Source organism: Anoplolepis gracilipes, chromosome 11 (assembly GCF_047496725.1).
Source record: "Anoplolepis gracilipes chromosome 11, ASM4749672v1, whole genome shotgun sequence".
Classification (NCBI taxonomy): domain Eukaryota; kingdom Metazoa; phylum Arthropoda; class Insecta; order Hymenoptera; family Formicidae; genus Anoplolepis; species Anoplolepis gracilipes.
The window spans coordinates 1997691-2019101 of NC_132980.1; the positions used below are offsets into that span (position 1 = coordinate 1997691).

Consider the following 21411-nt stretch of genomic DNA (forward strand, 5'->3'; position numbering starts at 1 on the left):
ACTTTCAATTTCGAAAACGCCATCCAAAACAGAACGCGCTTTACTTCTTAAATTTGAAGCTAAAGCAACCGTCTTTAATGCATTATTCCAACCATTTACCCGCGCTATCAGATCAAATTGTACGAAATATTTCCGCAAAGGAACACTCCCGTCAAAAATGTTTTAATTTGTAATCAAATTCATTAAATATTTCTCGATCTCTATTTTCAATTGATTCCCTTAACATTTCTCTATTTTGGAAATGACTTAACTGGGTTTGACGATCAAATATCCGATGGACTCGTTTTGTTGTTGCAGGAGCGCTTCAAAATCAGCTCTCTGTTGTCATTGTTCCTGCCGCAGCTGATGAATTTCTTGCAATGCGGCCTGTAACGTAGTATTTTCTGCTGCCCTAAGAGGCTCACATCCTTTTCCGTGTAACAGCCGCGGCTGACGGTTTAGCAACTTCCAAATTTTCCACTCCTCCGGATGCCATCACTCATAAAATTACGATCTCCATCCGCAAAATTTCATCTACACGTCAGACAGTCGACTGTATAGTGAAACTTGTTATAAGTTTTGGTCGGAACATCGTTATTTGTCAAGCATTTAATAAATAAATAAAGTTTGATTTTGCCAGTTTGGTCACATAAAACAATCCTTCTGAATAATATATATTGAATATATATTATTATATTATTTATAATAACTTTTTTCTATTTTATTATAAAAAATGTTTACATTAATAATATAAATATTTAATTATTTTATGACTTTTTATGGTTAATTAATATTTTTTCTTTATAATATATAGCAGATAGATAATTTTTATTAAATATACATATAACTGAAATAACAGAAATTAATTAAGAAAAACTTAAAAACTTAAAGAAATAATTTTTCTATCGTAAAATAGATAGAATAAATTTTCTATCGTAAATTTACTGTTTTACAAATAATAATCTTTAAGTTTTATCAGTTGTGTATTATTAATTATAGGTTTTTATTTAAATTTTATAATTTATTTTTTAGAAGTAGTGATACGCTGTTTGGAAATGAATAGACGTTATGATGCAATTCCCACAAACAATGAGTGGAAGGAAATCGAACATATAGCAAACTGCTTAATAAATATTAAAACAGCAACAGAAATTCTTTCTGGGGTGGAATATTCAACAACCAACCTTGCACTTTTATTTAAGTTTGTAACATATTTTTGAAAGGATAGAAAAATTAAGAGCAATATTATAAAATACATTGGTATACGATGTTCTCAATCAAGTTTATAAAGCTTTTATGTTTTATGTTTTCACACTATAAATTTATTTTACATCATAAATTTAGAAGACGTACTCTGAATGCTGCTGTATCAATTTCTTCTTTAATCTTTCCAAAGCAGAAATTGAGAGTAGTGTGCATGTAGATGAAAATGATTCATACATAGTAAAACAACTTAAAAACACTATTTCCAAGGATATAAGAAACCGATTTCCGATTCACAAAACTCATGTTTGCGGAGCAATTCTAGATCCGACTCTTCAAAATGTTAAAGGTGTTACAGAATATCTCGAAAACAAACAGCTCTTGAGGAATTTTTAATATATATGACTCACAAAATGGTTCTTTTGAAGATTAGAAATGAACAGGATAGATTATTTTTACATTTTAATTATTAACCTTAAGTGATATGTTAGATTAATTATTACATAATAATATGTTGAATAATATTTAAACAATATTTTTGCTAGTAAAACTTGTTCGATAGTTTGTCTTTGCAACAGTTTCTATATCAATCACTAAATATAAGATTATACTGTTTCTATAATATATACAGGGTGTCTCAAAGCGACCATATCACCTCTCGGGTGCAGATAGAGCGGGTTAAATGGAATAGAAAAGTCCTGTACCATTATGCGATTTTCAGAATAATTATTGAAAAATTAATTTACAAAGATCGGCAAATCCGGCGCGAGTACCAGCCCGCCGCAAAAAAAAAAAAAAAAAATGGTGAGAAGGACGGCCCACCGCACCGCTAGGCCGGTCCTAAATAATAATCGCTAATCTATTGTTTTTATCAACGCTTCTCGTCTATGCCCCTGGTAACCGCGAGGCAATGGCGCCTATTTACGCTGCGTGCGCTTAGCGACCGGCCTAGTGGTGGGCCATCACTTTTGCGGCGGGCTGATACTCACGCCGGATTTGCCGATCTTTGTAAATTAATTTCTCAATAATTATTCTGAAAATCGCAAAATGGTACTGGACTTTTCTATTTCATTTAACCTGCTCTACCTGCACCCGAGAGGTGATACGGTCGTTTTGAGACACCCTGTATAATAGTTAAAGATTTTCATGTTTAGTTCTTGGCTTTTTATAATAGGAATCTAATAAAAAAGCACACCATTTTTCTAAAAAATTATATCAGCTTCTTGGAATTAAAAAATTACGATTGGAGTTGGCTGTAAAACATACAAGCATTACTCCTTCTGAAGATCCTATTCTTATAGAAGTTAAAAAGTATTTATATACATATAGTAGAATCTGTTGAAGATCCTCTACGATGGTGGAATAAAATGAAATTGTTACTGCTAAATCTATACAAATTGGTTTGCTGCATTTATGCCATACTGATTACAAGTTCGGAATCTGAGCATGCATTCTCTCCTGCAGATTTACTTATCACAGCAAAGCATTCTGCATTAAACTCATCAAAAGCTAATAAAATATTATTTATTCATGATAATTTCAAGTTAATAAAAAATACATATTTAAAATCAGTAAAATAAATATAAATATACAATTTAAATATATGAGAAAGTCTATATATACATATAAATAAAATGAATATTAGATTTATATCTTATTTATATTTTATTTAATTAAATTATATTTTATTTTTGTTACATATGATAATCAGTAATAACCTTTTCGAAATAAGTTTTAAATTTTAAGTTATTATTTTATTTTAAGTTTCAAATTATTTTGTTGTAAAGAAAGAGATTAGTACTGAGGATTAATACTGATTACTGTGATTATTTTGAAAACAAAAGTGTTACGTACACTGTTTTTTGTATATTTAGATCTACTAATATCATAATTATAGTACTTATATATATTAGAACTTATCATCTATATTAGTGTGTATACAGTTTAAATTTAAATTTGTAAAAAAATTAAAAATTATATGTATATATATAAAATTAATAAAATAAAGTATATTTCAAAATAAAATATAAACTTTTTATTTTTTATTTCAAAAGACAAACTGCTGGCGATCTCATATTATTAGAAAATAATAATAAATAAAAATAATTAAATATATAAAATATATAAAAATAAATAAAAATAATTATTTATAAGGCTCCATATATAAAAAAATAATAAAACCAAGCAATAGGCAATAAGAGTCAAGCGCAAGGAGTTAAGGCATAAATAAAAACATTAACACACATTTAAAAAAAAGCGAATTTTTTAAAGAATATTTATTTAAAAAGGAACATAATTTTTTATTTACGCCTTAAGGGGATCCAACAGTGAATGTCGAACTCCGACGGGATAGCGTCCTCATTTAAGCGGAACTAAAATTATTGGTAATACCGACTGAATCAATAATACCGATAATTTCAATTCCATCGTTATCGACTAAATCTTTATACATATAATAGCGATTTCTGCTATTGTTTTCAATAATCAAATAACATTTAACATTTTTACTCTATCGTCTTGTACATGTTTATTTAAACATATCTCAGCGAATAGATAATAAAAAAATAGATTTGTATCTGCCTTTATAGCATTTTTCTGTCTTTATATATTTCAACAAAATTTCGCAATATTACTTATATTAGTTATATGCTTTTCTAAGAAGAATGAAGTTTAACTATATGTGTATATGTGTATATATATATACATATATATATATACATGCACGCACGCACGCACGCACGCACGCACGCACGCACGCACGCACGCACGCACGCACGCACGCACGCACGCACACACACACATGCAGTAAACACAAAACAATAGTAATGTAACATCAATGTTATAATTTCCCACTCAACAATGTAATTGCCATATAACATGCTTTGTATATAACATTTATATTGTTGAGTGAAAAATTATAACAATGTTATATTACTGTTGTTTTGTGTTTACTAGGCATATAGTCACACTTCAAGCAAATAATTAATATAAGAAATATTGTGTTCATATATATAAAAGCGGATAAAGCAGATACATCTACTTTACTGTTATGTATACGTTTAATAGGGGAATAGAATAAATATTATAAAAACTCAACCCATTATTAATATAATGTTTAATAATAAATATTAATAAAACGCAACCCAATGGGTTGAGTTTTATTAATATTTATTATTAAACATTTAAATAAACGTATAAAAGACGATAAATCAGCAAAAATGTGAAATGTTTTGAATATTGAAAATATAGAATGGGCCCTTCCATCGCCCATTCCCGTGAGAATGCAACCAAAATATTTTATTTATATTTACGTCTCTCCGATTTTAATTCACGAATAAGATTGAGGCATCTTTTTCTGCAGAGTTTCTGCAAGATAATGATAAATCATTTAGGAAAAAGGAGCAGTTTATTACTTTCTATAATGTTAAAAAGATGCTCTCTCATACATTTAACATTGTTCGAGTAACTTTCTTTACAAGGATTGCCTCCTAAGGCTATAGTTGTGGTGAAAGCTGCAGCATAAATTCCACAACTTATGCCATCAGGTTGTGTTTTAACTTTTTCAAAAATAATATCACTTTTATTTATTGTAGGATAACGTAGATGTATATAGTATTTCTCTCTAGCTACCAACTTGTCGTATGTACAGCCAGATAGACTATCATATACGTGAAGTTTGATGCCATCAAAGAAAATACATCTCCAGTGATCACTACAATTGCCTCCAATGATTTGTAAGCTTTTTTTACTCTGACTGGTTGCAATCATATGAGGGAACTCCAGATATTGCACACTTTGTGTTTCATAATCTGAAGTTTCTCTAACGATACGCAAAAAACGATCTAATGATTCATCGTTTATTTTGCTATCGATAGGCAAAATATTATTCATTATAACAAAGAGAGAAGCAATCGCATTTAAAATTTTTTCATGTCTTGCTAAATCATCTTTAGTTATATCACGTTTGTGATTTGAATAATTAACTATGATACAATCATCATCTTGATCTGTATCCAAAGCAGTAGCACCAGTAGCAGGAGCAGCAGCAGTAGTAGTAGCAGTAATTGCTGCTTCTGTGGGCAAAATATTAGTTTTAAATCTTTTTTTTTCTTGGAGATTTTCGTTTTCTATAATATTTTGCCGAACAGATTTTCGATTAATTAATTGTTTAGCTGCTTCTACTTTAGCTTCTGTGATATAATTTGGATCTCTGATTGGCATATTACTATTATAGCGACTATCCAATATTTCTGGAAGCATGCATTCGTGATAAAAGCGTGTTAAAAAAGGCAGCATTTGATTTTTCCAGAACGTATTGTCTGTACTAATCTGCACTATTTAATACTTTTCGACGTCCAAACTGCAAAAATGCAATATTCTCGCTGTGTTATATTTAATTGACCTTGAACTTGATAAAAATATCGGTGATTCCGATTCATTTTATTGGGATCTTTTTTATCAAAAATGGCTTTTAAAGAAGACAATGTCTCTATGGCTTTTTCTGCTGTTAAATGTTCAGCCGACAAAGAACATTTAATTTCCACAAGACCATTTGCTTCAATAAGTCCGTCAGGAGACGCACCCAAGAATGGATTATTAGTATCGATAAATAATCCGCAACGTTTTATCTCTTTATTTAATTTCATCGCCAGTTCTTTCCTTGCTATTTCCTCTTTATCGCGACCATATTTCATAGCCGCATTATCAATAGATGGAGGATATAAAATATTTTTGACAGTCGCAGCTCAAGACATTGTCGGTCTCATGCGACATACAGTTCCAAAATTAGATGCCGTTAACATTTCACGTCTTAATGACAACCATAACTCGGACTTATTTTGGTCTCTGGTTTCAAGTTCAATTTTTTGCCAATTTTTTCCATTTTCGGACAACTTTTCTAAATTATTTTGTCGAAGTTGTTCGAACATATCGGATGGAAGATCCGGTTTTTGCGATTGCAGACCGTAATAACGATCTGTTCCTGACTCTTGTTTTAATTTTGTCTGCCTTCCCTGTGTTTGTTGAGATTCTCTGGTTTTTGCAACTTTTATTTGTCGTCGTTTTTCCAGATTCTCGATAATAGGCGGAACAGTTTTACACATGCTTTGATGCAATTGTGTAAGGACTTGTTGCGTATTGTATTGAACTACTGCTCCCGCAACTCTTCATTGTAAGAGCCTTGTTTACCAAACATAATACGCTTTCCACCTATTTCTTTGCAGATTATCGAATTGAACGATTCTGCAGGATTATTAGTTAAATTTAGCAACAAACTGTCGGAATAACCACTGAGATATTTGATGGCACCTTCTATTTTCTGATACAGACCGTATTTTTCTAGAAATGGTACATAATTTATTGTTTCATTACCATTCTCTTTGCATATATGACCGCGTGCTTCGCATCGCTTATGTTCACCAAAAACATGGCTAGGAATATTCAATATATCTTTTTGTAATTCCATAGCCTGATGTTGAGGTGTTTGTTCCTCTTTTCTCCGTAGCTCGGCGGCCTTTTCTATTTCTTTATGCATATTTAAAATATTGTGCTTTACAACATTTTGCAATTTTACAAAACCATGCCGTCTCTGCATGGTTTTTGGCTGAGTCGTCTCTGCCACAGTTTTCAGCTTTTTACATAAATTGCGAAGCAAGTGAATAGTACATTCTATTTTTTTTACTATCACATTATGTTCACTGTATGATCTGTTATCAACAATGGCCGGATATACACTACTGTCACCATCGGCAACAACAGTTTTGTAAATCAGTCCATGCATTTCGAGGCTACATTTGAAACCTTCCACGATCGCATCGCTTTCCATACTTGTGGAGCTTGCGTTGCGATCAAAGTTTTTGTAGCATTTGTGAGCTCTTGGCTCAATATCTTTACGCTCTGCTACATCACATAATGTGCAGTACTTATTGCGGATACCGATGAAAAGAACCTTTCCCGTGCGGTAACCAATTATGGCTCCAATACCGGAAAGAGAGTCGTAGGCGGTGCCGTACGATCTCTTCATCCAACTACCATCCGTCACGACTGTTATATACGGAATACCGTTATAACTTCGTTTTTTTCCAGAGCGAGCTGCTTTTCAACTTCGGCAGCCATTTTCATATTTTCAATGGCTGTCTTTTGAAAATCGTCAACCACATTCTCTCTGTATTTGACGTAAATTGTTTCGGACATGCAAGGAACATTTATGGCTGCACACAACTCTTCAAGCTGGGCATAACCAATTCCCATTGTAACAGTGCCTGCTATAACAGCTGTATTAATGTCCAATGTTTCCGATTTTCTGGGTTCTGACCAAATGTTGGCTTTATAATTGCACATTTGGCACTTGAAAAACAATTGCGTCATGAACCCAATGCGACGAGAATTTATGAGTTTCCAATCTTTAAATTGGCACTTTATACCTCGCGCATGATTATTGAATGTTCTGTGGATTTCATTCCACATGAAAGAAATATCGACAATGCGACGGCCTTCAGGCATGCTTTCCTGGATATGATTTATATCCAAAGGGTCATTATCGATAACAAAATAGTTATCTTCGCAATGATCGACATTTTCATTACACATACCTGTATGTGAGGTTGACTCCAGGCACTGTATTGTCTGGGTACTAACGTTCGAATCCGTCACATCAGAAAGTGATTCTGTCGATTTACGAAAATCAATGGATCCGTCGATAGTACCCGTACTAAAATGTTAGTGCTCTTGGAGTCATCTTCGGTCTTCATTAGCTTCAATAATTGTCGCCTGCAAAAAATAAATTAATATTATGAAAAGTTGATACGAAAAGATTTATTTTATCACTATTCTTCGAAAAATAAATGCACAGTCTTTTGTTTACAAATATTTATCTAATTGGTACTAAAAATTAATAATTATATATTTTTATAACAAATGCGTTTTCAACATTTTGAAAAAACTAATCCTCATGCAAACCGCATTTGATATAAAATATTTTTTCATCCAACACACGAATAGATCGCCTCTGGGATAAATAATTTTTAAATACCCAGCACACGGAAATCGCCTCTGGGATAAATAGTTTAGAGTGTTCATGCAAACCATATCTGATATGAAATATTTTTTCATCCAGCACACGAATAGATCGCCTCTGGCACTAACTACTATAATATATATAAATATATATGTATATATATATATATATATATATATATATATATATATATATTAAATAAATTTTTATTTTAATATTAGATAAACAAAAGATTGTACTTTTATTTTTCGAATATAGTAACTGTTTCACGATTATTTATGCGCGCGCGAGAGTGTGCACATAAATAATAATAAGAAATAGTGTAATAACACAAAAGGTATTTTTGCGAAAAATTTCAATTATTCAAAAAAAAGAGGCAAAATAAATCAAATTCAGTTAATTTTTTTTTTCAAGAATTGGGTATTCAAGACAAAAAATGTACTGCTACAATTATGATTCAAAGAATCGCCAATAATTACATACAGATTTTAGTTCTCTAACTATATTTTTATTAGTTCTTCCTCTAATGTCCCGGAAAAAAAAGTTGGCCATATATGAATTTTGTCAATATCTGATCATGTCTTACCAAGTATAGTCATATATGATTTTATTTAATTATCATATTATCATATATAACTATATTTGGCAAGATATGTTCCGATATTGACAAAATCCATATATGGCCAATTTTATATGGACCTTTTTTTACCGGGGTGCTATTGAAGAATTTCAAACTATTTAAAAATTTATGTGGACATTTTCCAAAAGTGCATAACTAAAAAAAGGACAATTTTAATTGACATCTGATATAAAAATTACTAATAATTTTTTGAAATTATTAATTTATAATATTTTTTTTAAAAGTAAAACAATAATTTTTCGCCAAAATATCTTTTCCGAACATTTTATATAAAAATAATGTATAATAGTAGATATATATGTACAGGGTGGACCATTTAAGTTGATAATGCGAAATATCTCAAAAACGAAGCGTTGGAGAAAGAAATGTTGTAAATAAAAGTTAATTGACTTTAGGGGGGAAAGCAAATTGCATGATTTATGTTTTATTTGGAGAATGTTTTCAAGATCATTTGAAGGTCAATCTAATTTTTTTAAATGGAAACCTACATTTTTTATTTTGTATTCTTATTCCTCGTAAAAAAATTAACAATTTTTGTAGGAACCATTTTTCAATTTAACACATACTGTAAGTTTCGCAGATATTTGAAAAGTGAAAATTGATAAAAGAGTTATACCATACTTTAGTTATACCACTGTACAGAACTATTTTATGTAAGCATCTAATGTACATTTGTATTATCTGCCAAAACAAAAAAACATTAACATAATTCAACTAGATTACAGTAATAAATGTTCAAAGTGATGCCTTTCTACCTCAATGCACTTTCCAATTCTTTGTAGAAAAGATTGATGTGTACGTAAAAGTATGTCTCTTTCAATATCAAAGTAAAAATCTGAATTTGCAACTAACAGTTACACATTTTTACTTTAACATAATTATGTTTTTTTTACACCAATTTATTCGTCTCATTATTCTGTGCATAAAAGTATTAGAGTAAGATAATCAAAAAATGAATATTTTACGAGATCTCTTGTATTTTATATGTCAAAATACTGCAACTTTGAATCCTTATAACTCAAAAAATATTTAATGAAAAATACTTTGTCATAAGTGTTTTGGAAAGCTCTCGAGATGAGCTACAAGAATATGTAAAAATATATTGGGTGTTCCACTTAAAAAACTTAAAGTGACCTTTACGTGACCTTCAAATGACTTTTCAAGGTCAAACCAATGGTACCATCTTATGGTCCCCTCGAAACCATACAACTTGTGTCTGAAACATTTTTCTCTCCCGGGTTTGGTTTTCGAGATATTCGACTGGATGGATTAAAATGGTCCACCCTGTATATATATATATATATATATATATATATATATATATATATATATATATATATATAGTGTTAAAAAATTAGACAGAGAAACTTTGAAAAGAAATAAAAGACTATGAAATTTTCTTTTAGTCTAGTATTATTACTGAAGTAACGAAACATTAACTTTATACTATATAATATTACAACAAAACGTCGTACAGAGAAAACTAATATATCAAAAAATGTTTATTTTGAAGTCCTGTTTTTTCTTTCAAAGTTCATCTAATCTTTCAATAGCTTGTATGTATATATGTATATAGAATTACTATTATATGCTACATAAACACACATATAAACACAGATAGTATGTATATTTATTATACACATACAACATGTACGTAACGAATAAATGAATAGATAGAGAAAGATAATTTTGAGAAACATAGATAAAAAAAGAGCGAAAAAGAGAGTGAATGAGTGAGTGTGGTGATACAGTTTATTCACATTATAAACATCAAAACAATATATTGATTCGTTTGTAACGATACTGAATATTCGACAGAAAAAGTGTATCAATAGAAAATTATACAACTTCCCCCCTCTCTCTCTCTCTCTCTCTCTCTCTCTCTGTCTCTCTCTCTCTCTCTCTCTCTCTCTCTCTCTCTCTCTCTCTCTCTCGGTGACTCTCTGGTATTGAGGATCTCTTTTCTCGTCTACTAAAAAAATATCTTTTAAATGGAAAGTAAAACTTTTATTTCGCATTTTAGCGATTTGAAAATAATTATAATGAATCAATTGGATTTTTAAGATTAAAATGGTATCAAATATGATTAATTAAACATATCATAGATATTATATAAATCATTTTAATAATTTATTTATTAAAAATTATTTAATTTATGTCACGTTGGCTGTCATTTTAATTTCTTATTAATACATTATAATTATTTTTGAACATATAAAATATATAAATAAAAATTGTACATTTTTATGGGGACAATCGTGGCAGATAACATCATGACATTCCATTTCCAGATTTGCACGTTTATTAGAAAAAAAAATATTTACAAAGTTGTGCGACGCTAATACAAGAGTTATATATTCGATCAAACTGAAACATAAATAGTATAATAAAGATCACTAAGATCTGTAGGGGCATTGCTATGATGCAGACTTCTCACCGTACGGACTCGGGTCCAAATCCGAGTAAGACGGTGATTTTTTTCGTAAAAGGTGTCCGCATCGCCCGCACCAGCCGGATACGTTCTCGCATTGCCTGCGTTTAGCATTCCCAAATGGATCATATTTTTTGCATTTTTTTTTAATTAGGAGAATTTTCAAAAATCATTTAATTTGTGAAATTAAATACCGCACTAATATTTTATCATAGATATTATATAAATTATTTTAATAATTTATTTAGAAATTATCTAATTTATGTCACGTTTGTTGTCATTTTAATCTCTTATTAATACATTATAATTATTTTTGAACATATAAATATATAAATAAAAATTTAACATTTTTATGGGGACAATCGTGCCAGATAACATAATGAGATTCTATTTCCAGATTTGCACGTTTATTAGAAAAAAATGTTTACAAGGTTGTGTGACGCTAATACAAAAGTTATATATTCGATGAAACTGAAACATAAATAGTATAATAAAGATCACTAACAAGGGGAGTATACGACGTTGTGGTCACCGATTCAAACGAGGATTTTTTTATGTGTAGTACTTTTAATTAAAAACAAGTTCTGTTAAAGCGAGAGAACGCGCTTCTCAAGTATTCGTCTAAAAAAAAATGTTGAAGATTTGCCAGCATTTCTTAAGACGTTGCGATGAAGCATTATCGAAGCGCCCCAGTGGCTCGATTGGTAGCGTTCTTCCTTTGTAACTGCGAGATCCCTGGATCGAATCTCGCCGTATGTAACTATTTTTTCTTTCTTTTATTTTCGTGTAATTTATTTTTTTTTGTTCCTAGGAATATTTTATAACATTAATAAATAAATATTACAGTTTTTTTAATAATTGACATTTTATTTTTAACATTTTGTTCCATATATTAAAAGAAAATTCGAATGCTTTCTGTCAAAAATATAATATAAGGAAATGTTTAATACACGAGAAATATATTACTACTAATAAAATAAATAAGTAAATTTACAATAATTATTTTTTTTCGTTAGCATATTAGCATTAATTGTAAATAATATAGGTCGAAATATATAAAGAACGAAAATAAATCAAACAAATTTGTATAGCATACATTTTTTATTCTTACAACAAACGTTACATATTACAAAATTTTTATATTAATTAGTGGAATCAGTAGTGCCTTTGCAAGATACCAGATTTTCGTTCTTTATATATTTCGACCTTTATAATGCTAATATGCTAACAAAAAAAATAATTATTGTAAATTTACTTATTTATTTTATTAGTAGTAATATATTTCTCGTGTATTAAACATTTCCTTATATTATATTTTTGACAGAAAGCATTCGAATTTTCTTTTAATATATGGAACAAAATGTTAAAAATAAAATGTCAATTATTAAAAAAAACTGTAATATTTACTTATTAATGTTATAAAATATTCCTAGGAACAAAAAAAATAAATTACACAAAAATAAAAGAAAAAAAAATAGTTACACACGGCGAGATTCGATCCAGGGATCTCGCGGTTACAAAAGAAGAACGCTATCAACCGAGCCACTGGAACGCTTCGATAATGCTTCATCGCAACGTCTTCAGAAATGTTGGCAAATCTTCAAAATTTTTTTTAGACGAATGCTTGAGAAGCGCGTTCTCTCGCTTTAACAGAACTTGTTTCTAATTAAGTACTACACTACATAAAAAAATCCTCGTTTGAATCGGTGACCACAACGTCATATACTCCCCTTGTAAGATCTGTAGGGGCATTGCTGTGGTACAGGCTTCTTTCTCACCGTATGGACTCGGGTCCAAATCCGAGTAAGACGGTGACTTTTTCGTAAAAGGTGTCCGCATCGCCCACACTAGCCGAATACGTTTTCGCACTGCCTGCGTTTAGCATTCCCAAATGGATCGTATCTTTTGCATTTTTTAAAAATTAGGACAACTTTCAAAAATCATTTAATTTGTGAAATTAAATACGGCATTAATTTTTTTATAATAATACGCTAATAATGGTGAAATATATATGTACATCTTTATCTTTATATAAAAAGTTTACAACTTTTTATTTATATCGACATATATAAAAGGAAAATGAGCAAAACAAATACCGAATTTATTAATTTTGCTATACTAATAACATGTCTATACATGTACCTCCATTTTCATACAAATTTACAATTGTGTGTATTACAATTGTGTGTGTAAAGTTGATAATTTTATATGAAGATATATAGTTATACACACGTTATTAGCATACTAATTAACAAGATTAGTTCGGTATTCAAGTTATTATATTTATCTTTGACACATTGATATAAAAAAGTTGTGCATTTTATATGAGGATAAAGCTATATGTGTGCACATCGAATTCAATGTGTATTATTATATTAGTTCGATGTTCAACTTGTACATTTATTATCTTACATAAAGATTTAATTAATATGTTTGGTTTTATGAACCGATTGGTAAACAGATTTATAATCGTAAAAACATACATGTAAAATTAATCGCGGACCCTAATGGAATTTAAATAATTTGAAATTTTGATTTATAAATTATACAACACGAAAAATCGTAGTTTTATATATAACTCGGTGAGCGAGGGATAGTGACAGATTACTAATTTAAATGTTACAATCCATATGGTAATCTATACAACTTCATTAAATTCTTTCAACAAATCTATTACTTATTAATTATTACAAATATTTTATAATACTTTATAATATAATATTTTATAATAGGATTCTAACATTTACATTTATTTAAAGTTGTACAGATTACCATATGGATTGTAACATTTAAATTAGTAATCTGTCACTATCCCTCGCTCACCGAGTTATATATAAAACTACAATTTTTCATGTTGTATAATTTATAAATCAAAATTTCAAATTGTTTAAATTCCATTAGAGTACGCGATTAATTTTACATGTATATTTTTACGATTGTAAATCTGTTTGCCAATCGGTTCATAAAACCAAACATATTAATTAAATCTTTATGTAAGATTATAAATTTACAAGTTGAACATCGAACTAATGTAATAATACACGAATTCGATGTGCACACATATAGCTTTATCCTCATATAAAATGCACAACTTTTTGCTTATATCAATGTGTCAAAGATAAATATAATAACTTTAATATCCAACTAATCTTGTTAATTAGTATGCTAATAACGTATATCTATATATCTTCATATAAAATTATCAACTTTACACACACACACACACACGCACGCACGCACGCACGCACGCACGCACGCACGCACGCACGCACGCACGCACGCACGCACGCACGCACGCACGCACGCACGCACGCACGCACGCACGCACGCACGCACGCACGCACGCACGCACTTACACACACACACACACACACACAATTGTAATACATACAATTGTAAATTTGTATGAAAATGGAGGTACATGTGTAGACATGTTATTAGTATAGCAAAACTAATAAATTCGGTATTTATTTTGCTCATTTTACTCTTATATATGTCGATATAAATAAAAAGTTGTAAACTTTTTATATAAAGATAAAGATGTACATATATATTTCACCATTACTAGCATATTATTATAAAAATATTAGTGCGGTATTTAATTTCACAAATTAAATGATTTTTGAAAATTCTCCTAATTAAAAAAAAATGCAAAAAATATGATCCATTTGGGAATGCTAAACGCAGGCAATGCGAGAACGTATCCGGCTGGTGCGGGCAATGCGGACACCTTTTACGAAAAAAATCACCGTCTTACTCGGATTTGGACCCGAGTCCGTACGGTGAGAAGTCTGCATCATAGCAATGCCCCTACAGATCTTAGTGATCTTTATTATACTATTTATGTTTCAGTTTGATCGAATATATAACTCTTGTATTAGCGTCGCACAACTTTGTAAATATTTTTTTTTCTAATAAACGTGCAAATCTGGAAATGGAATGTCATGATGTTATCTGCCACGATTGTCCCCATAAAAATGTACAATTTTTATTTATATATTTTATATGTTCAAAAATAATTATAATGTATTAATAAGAAATTAAAATGACAGCCAACGTGACATAAATTAAATAATTTTTAATAAATAAATTATTAAAATGATTTATATAATATCTATGATATGTTTAATTAATCATATTTGATACCATTTTAATCTTAAAAATCCAATTGAATCATTATAATTATTTTTAAATCGCTAAAATGCGAAATAAAAGTTTTACTTTTCTTTCATAAGATTTTAATTTTTTGTAAATAATCTCCGCGATATCGAAGAATCACCGAAAGATAAAGCGAGAACGCATAAAGAGCAAGTGAGATGACTAATATCGAAGAGTGCTGATGTCTTGCTCGCGAGATTTCCTTTATCCATCATTTTCCCTTTGTATATATGTATATATATAACATCTTACTACAGAAAAACTTTTTCATGTTGCACTTTACCGAAATTGTAAAAATTTATTTATAAATTTAATTAAAAATTATCCAATTTATGTCACATTTGGTGTCATTCTCAAAATCTTTTTCATTAAAATTATTTTCAGATCGATACAGTGCAAAATAAAAAAGTTTGATTTTCTGTAGTAAGATGACATGTATACGAAAATCAGTAAACAAAAAAAAGTCTCTCGAGCAAGACTTCGGAACTCTTTGATGTTAGTCATCTCGTTTGCTCCTCATTCGATCTCGCTCTCGCTTTCAAAAGTGAATGCAACGGTGTACGTGCTCGTAATTGGACGGCGTAAATTATCAGTGATTTTTCGGTTGTGTAAGTGGAGTGCTAATTCGGGACGTTGCTCGCTGCTTTAGCGTGTGGAAGAGATACGCATACAAGAAAGAGCCGTATACGTGTGCGCACGGCACACGATACAGCTACAGTGATACCAGGACCTTTATTCTCGAAACCGTGAAAAAAGTATCGTATATGAAAATGACTCTACGCAATTCCTGGTTACTGCATCTAAAAGTATACACCAATCAAGAATCGCACAGAGCAATTTTCGCATACGATACTTTTTTCACAGTTTTGAGAATAAGGGCCCAGATCGGATATCGGATACGCGGCTCACGGCCCGTATGGCGCACACACAAGCGCAAGCCGTGTATATGTGAGCTCTGCGCATGCTCGGTGCTACATATTCATGGCTCGCGCTTGTGGTGCGTCATACAGAGAGTGAGCCGCGTTCCCGGTCTGATATCACTGTGTATGTATGTACGTTCAGCTCTTTCTTGTGTGTGCATCTCTTCCATTCGCGGGCAGCGGCTCGAAAGTGGCAACAAGATGCGGAGAATGAGTAAGTACTGTTTTATATTTTATATATTCTTTTTTCTTATTATTTTCAGTTGAATATAAAAATGTATGTTTCATATTACGATGCATAAATTATAATATATTAGCTGATAATTTCTATCCCTGACATCTCTCTCTCTCTCTCTCTCTCTCTCTCTCTCTCTCTCTTTCTCTCTTTTCTTACGAATATAATAAATAATATATTATTTGTTAGCACGAAGCGAGGGGTCCATAAAAGAGACTACGCCGATGATAACGGCTACTACGGCGGCAACAACGGCGACGACGGCGGTGGCAACAACGGCGAGGACGTCGGTGACGACGGCGACGATGACGGTGAGAACGGCGAGGACGGCGACGACGACGGCGACGATGGCGACGACGCCGACGGTGGGGACGCACAAAAATGTAGGCACATCGCCCCAACCAACGCATCAAAACATACGAAAGGTAATTTAAAAAAATATTTATACATTATTACATGGGTTGGATTACCAGGGTTGGGAAAATATCAATAAAATTTTTCAAAATAATGATTGATGTGAACAAATTTAATTAAAGCTTTTTGAATTGACGATTGAGAAAAATTAATTGTAAATCGTTCAATTAACGATTGATAAAAGCGAGATTAATCGAAGATTATTTGATTATTGATATGAACGAAATTAATAAGGACGCTCGATTGACAATTGATATAGACAAAATTAATCGAAGGGTATTCGATTACAATTAATATAAACAAATTTAATTGAAAGTCTTTTGATTGATGATTGATATGAGTGAATTTAATTAAAAATTATTCCATGAACGATTGAACCAAACAAATTCAATCGAAGACTGTTAAATTGACAATTGATTTGAACTAATTTAATTGAAAATTATTTGATTGACGATTGAATATAATAAATTTAATGCGAATATTTTTGATTAATAATTAATTTTGGTAAACGCAATAATAATATTCTGTAATTTTTGCTTAAAATTAATACGAAATCAATAAACATATATTTTTATATGATTTTTAGATAGCCACAATTTGAGATAACCATAATGATTTATCTGATATGTAGAAATTACAGAATATTATTGCGTTTATGTTTGCGTTTTTTCTGATATGCAAAAATTACAGAATATTATTATTGCGTTTACCAAAATTAATTATCAATCGAAAATATTCGCATTAAATTTATTATATTCAATCGTCAATCAAATAATTTTCAATTAAATTTGCTCAAATCAATTGTCAATTGAACAGTCTTCGATTAAATTTGTTTGGTTTAATCGTTCATGGAATAATATTTAATTGAATTCGCTCATATCAATCGTCAATCAAAAGACTTTCAATTAAATTCGTTCATATTAATTGTTAATCGAATACCTTTCGATTAATTTTATTTATATCAATTGTCAATCGAGCGACCTTCAATTAATTTCGTTCATATTGATCGTTAATCAAATAATCTTCGATTAATCTCGCTTTTATCAATCGTCAATTGAACGATTTACAATTAATTTTTCTCAATCGTCAATTCAAAAAGCTTTAATTAAATTTATTCACATTAAATGCTAATTAAACATGGTAATTAATAATAAAAATTATTAATTAATTGAATCCCTGTTACATACAGACAAAAGCTGTGATTTCAAAGGAACCATTATTATATATCTACTTTAGGTTAGGTGTTTCAATTAAAATACTGCATATATATACACGTACACACATATAAGAATATTAAATATTTTTTTCTTTTCAGCGTATAAACGATGCGGTGCGGCGGGCCGTCAATAAAGAAAGAAGGAGGCATAGAAATACGTCGGCAGTATGCAAGCACGTACGTATATGCCGGCGACGTATTTACAATCTGGGTACGTCCCCGCGCCGCCCGCACCAGTCGTGCACATCCCCGCGTCGCCCGCACCAGTCGTGCACGTCCTCGCACCGTCCGCACCAGCCGGATATGTTCCCGCGCAGCCCGTACCAGCCGGATACGTTCCAGCGCAGCTCGCACCGGCCGGATATATCCCCGCGCAGCCTGCACCAGCTGGATACGTTCCCGCGCAGGCCGCACCAGCCGGATACGTTCCCGCGCAGGCCGCACCGGGATACCATTTTTATTAATGAATATTTTTTATTTTCTCACACACACATACACACACACACATTTATATAAACAACAATATAACATATATATATATATAAAATATACAATATTTTCAATAAAGAAATAAAAACTTTTTTAATTCATAAATTTATTTATTTATTCTTCCTTTCTTCTTCCTCTTTCTATTTATATTCCTATATTTATATTCTCTTTTTTTCTTTCTGCTGATTTATTATTATATTCGTTATTTTCTTTGTTTTTTTCGTTATATAAAAATAAAAATAAAAAGTAATTTTTGTATTTCCACTTTATAACGTACGTAAAATGCATAATGAGTTACTTTCTTTTTCTATACTAAATTCGTTTATATAATATAATATATTTTTCATTTTTGATATAAAAATAATTCCCATGACAATTATTTTTTTACAACTATTGATTATTTTATGAATAAGAAAATTTTCATTGAGTTAAAACACACACACACACACAAACATATATATATATATATATATATATATATATATGTTTGTGTGTGTGTGTGTGTTTTATCTCAATGAAAATACATAATATAATTGTTTACTTTGATATAAAAATAATCCTTTTAACAATTGATTTTATTTATTTATATGATGAAATATGCATATAAATTGGTATATGAATACTTCACTTTTATGCTATTTTGTATATATGTTTCACAACATAAATGAATAAAATATATCAAACTGTCTACGCAAATAAAGTATTTGTATACTACTGTATTTATGTATATATATATATATACACAGTAGTATACAAATACTTTATTTGCGTAGACAGTTTGATATATTTTATTCATTTATGTTGTGAAACATATATACAAAATAACATAAAAGTTAAGTATTCATATACCACTTTATATACATGTTTCATCATATAAATAAATAAAATCAATTGTCATAAAGATTATTTTTATATCAAAGTAAACAATTATATTATGTAGAGATATTTAGAATCGCAAAATAGAAAGAGAGAATAACTCTACGTATTTCACGAAAGTTATAAAATGGAAATACATAAATTATTTGTATGTAAGGAAAAAGAAAAACCATACGAATGAAAAATAACGTGAAAAGAATATAATAATGAATTAGAGAGAGAGAGAGAGAGAGAGAGAGAGAGAAAGAGAGAGAGAGAGAGAGAGAGAGAGAGAGAGAGAGAGAGAGAGACCGATTGATTGAATTCCTTATGCAAGTGCTTATAGACCAATCAGTTTTCTTATGCATATGTGTTATGCGTTATGCAAGAGTGTGTGCGGGAGTAAGCGAGATAAACAACATCAAAGTGTTCCGAAGACTCGTTCGCGAAGGTTAGCTATCTCGCTTGCTCTTTATACGTTCTCGTTCTGTGTTTGTTCGGCGACTGTCCTTGTTACACAAACAGATTGCAGCTCTATCTATCTCGAGATCGGTCAACTAAAAATTGCTCTGTATTACCTCGCGTCTCGATTTCATACATCATATATGTATGAAAGCAGTTTCTAAAAAGTTCGACTAAAAAACTTTTTTACTAGACTTTTAAAATCATTTTCAAAAATTTACTTATATTCTACCACGTTATTCCAAGCATGGGGCACATCTTTCGTGTGAATAAAGTAAAGAACTTTTATATTAAATAAATATTAATTCAATGAGTCGATAACAAAAGTAAAATTTTTTACATAAATTATAGCGTCCAGAACTCGTTATTAAAAGTACTTTAACTATGTAAAAGGATTTATTGATCTGTGCAGCCAAAAAAAAGATTTTTAGTCGAACTGATTTTGTCGGTAAAATGAGCCCTGTTGGATCCCCTTAACTCCTTGCACTTGGCTCTTTATTACCTATACTTCTTGTTTTATTAAAAATAAAAATAATACCAATGATCTTATATATAAATAAGAAATATATATATATATATATATATATATATAAAACTTTGTTTTTATATTACCTTCATTACTTTTGTTATTATTAAAAGTAAATAATATATAAAACATAATTATATTTATATAAAAAAGTTTTTATTAATATTTTAATGTAAAATTAAATTATAATTATAATTTATAATTTTATCAAATTTTTAATATCTTTATGATAATCTTTTTATATATTTTTGTATCTTTATTAATAACTTATTTGTATTTAATGTTTTAAATAAATTTTTTTATCTATTTTTCAATAATATACATAGCAATACTACAAATCGAAAAAATTCGTATACACAAAAAACTTATTTGTACGTATAATAAGATAAACTTAATTTAAAAATTTATAACTTAGAAAACGGACAGGATAAGTAAACGAAATAATTAAGGCCAGCAAACACTAATATTATTTTGGATTTGAGCAGGGTCTTAAAATAGACATTTTATCCTTATTTTTCTTTCTAAATAAATAAAGACAGACATAAGTAAACGTTATAATAATTGCTGTCAACAACGCGTTCGCACAGTTTGACAACTCTCACGAATTCTAATTACAAACAAACGATGATCAAATCGTCCTGGAGACGATCTTCAATCGCGCCGCTTCGAGCGCATGACTTCGTGGCGCGGAAGGACTGTACCCGGTGGCACGCAACAATATTTAAGGATCGCTTAAAGTCAAAATAACGTTGATGCAATTTGTTCTAAAGAGATAAAGTTTTTAAAATGTGCTTAAAAATATTAAATAAAATTTAGAAAAGAGATAATGTCTTTTAAGAAAATTTATACTTAAAATGTTTCAAGCTTC

At 30.1% G+C, this 21411-nt stretch overlaps 1 protein-coding gene and 1 long non-coding RNA gene across 2 annotated transcripts; one reads left to right on the forward strand and one right to left on the reverse strand.

Moving 5' to 3' along the window:
- Nucleotides 1–4566: 4566 nt before the first annotated feature.
- Nucleotides 4567–7866, reverse strand: LOC140671412 (uncharacterized). The gene is given in 4 exon segments (XM_072902682.1): nt 4567–5519; nt 5522–6349; nt 6352–7248; nt 7251–7866. Coding segments are annotated over 4 exon segments (3198 nt in total). The 5' UTR covers nt 7771–7866.
- An 8553-nt stretch (nt 7867–16419) lies between these two features.
- On the forward strand, nt 16420–18706 carry LOC140671396 (uncharacterized). Its single transcript, XR_012047711.1, has 3 exons — nt 16420–16560; nt 16771–17006; nt 18311–18706. It is a non-coding gene; the product is annotated as an uncharacterized lncRNA (long non-coding RNA).
- The last annotated feature ends 2705 nt before the right edge of the window (nt 18707–21411 follow it).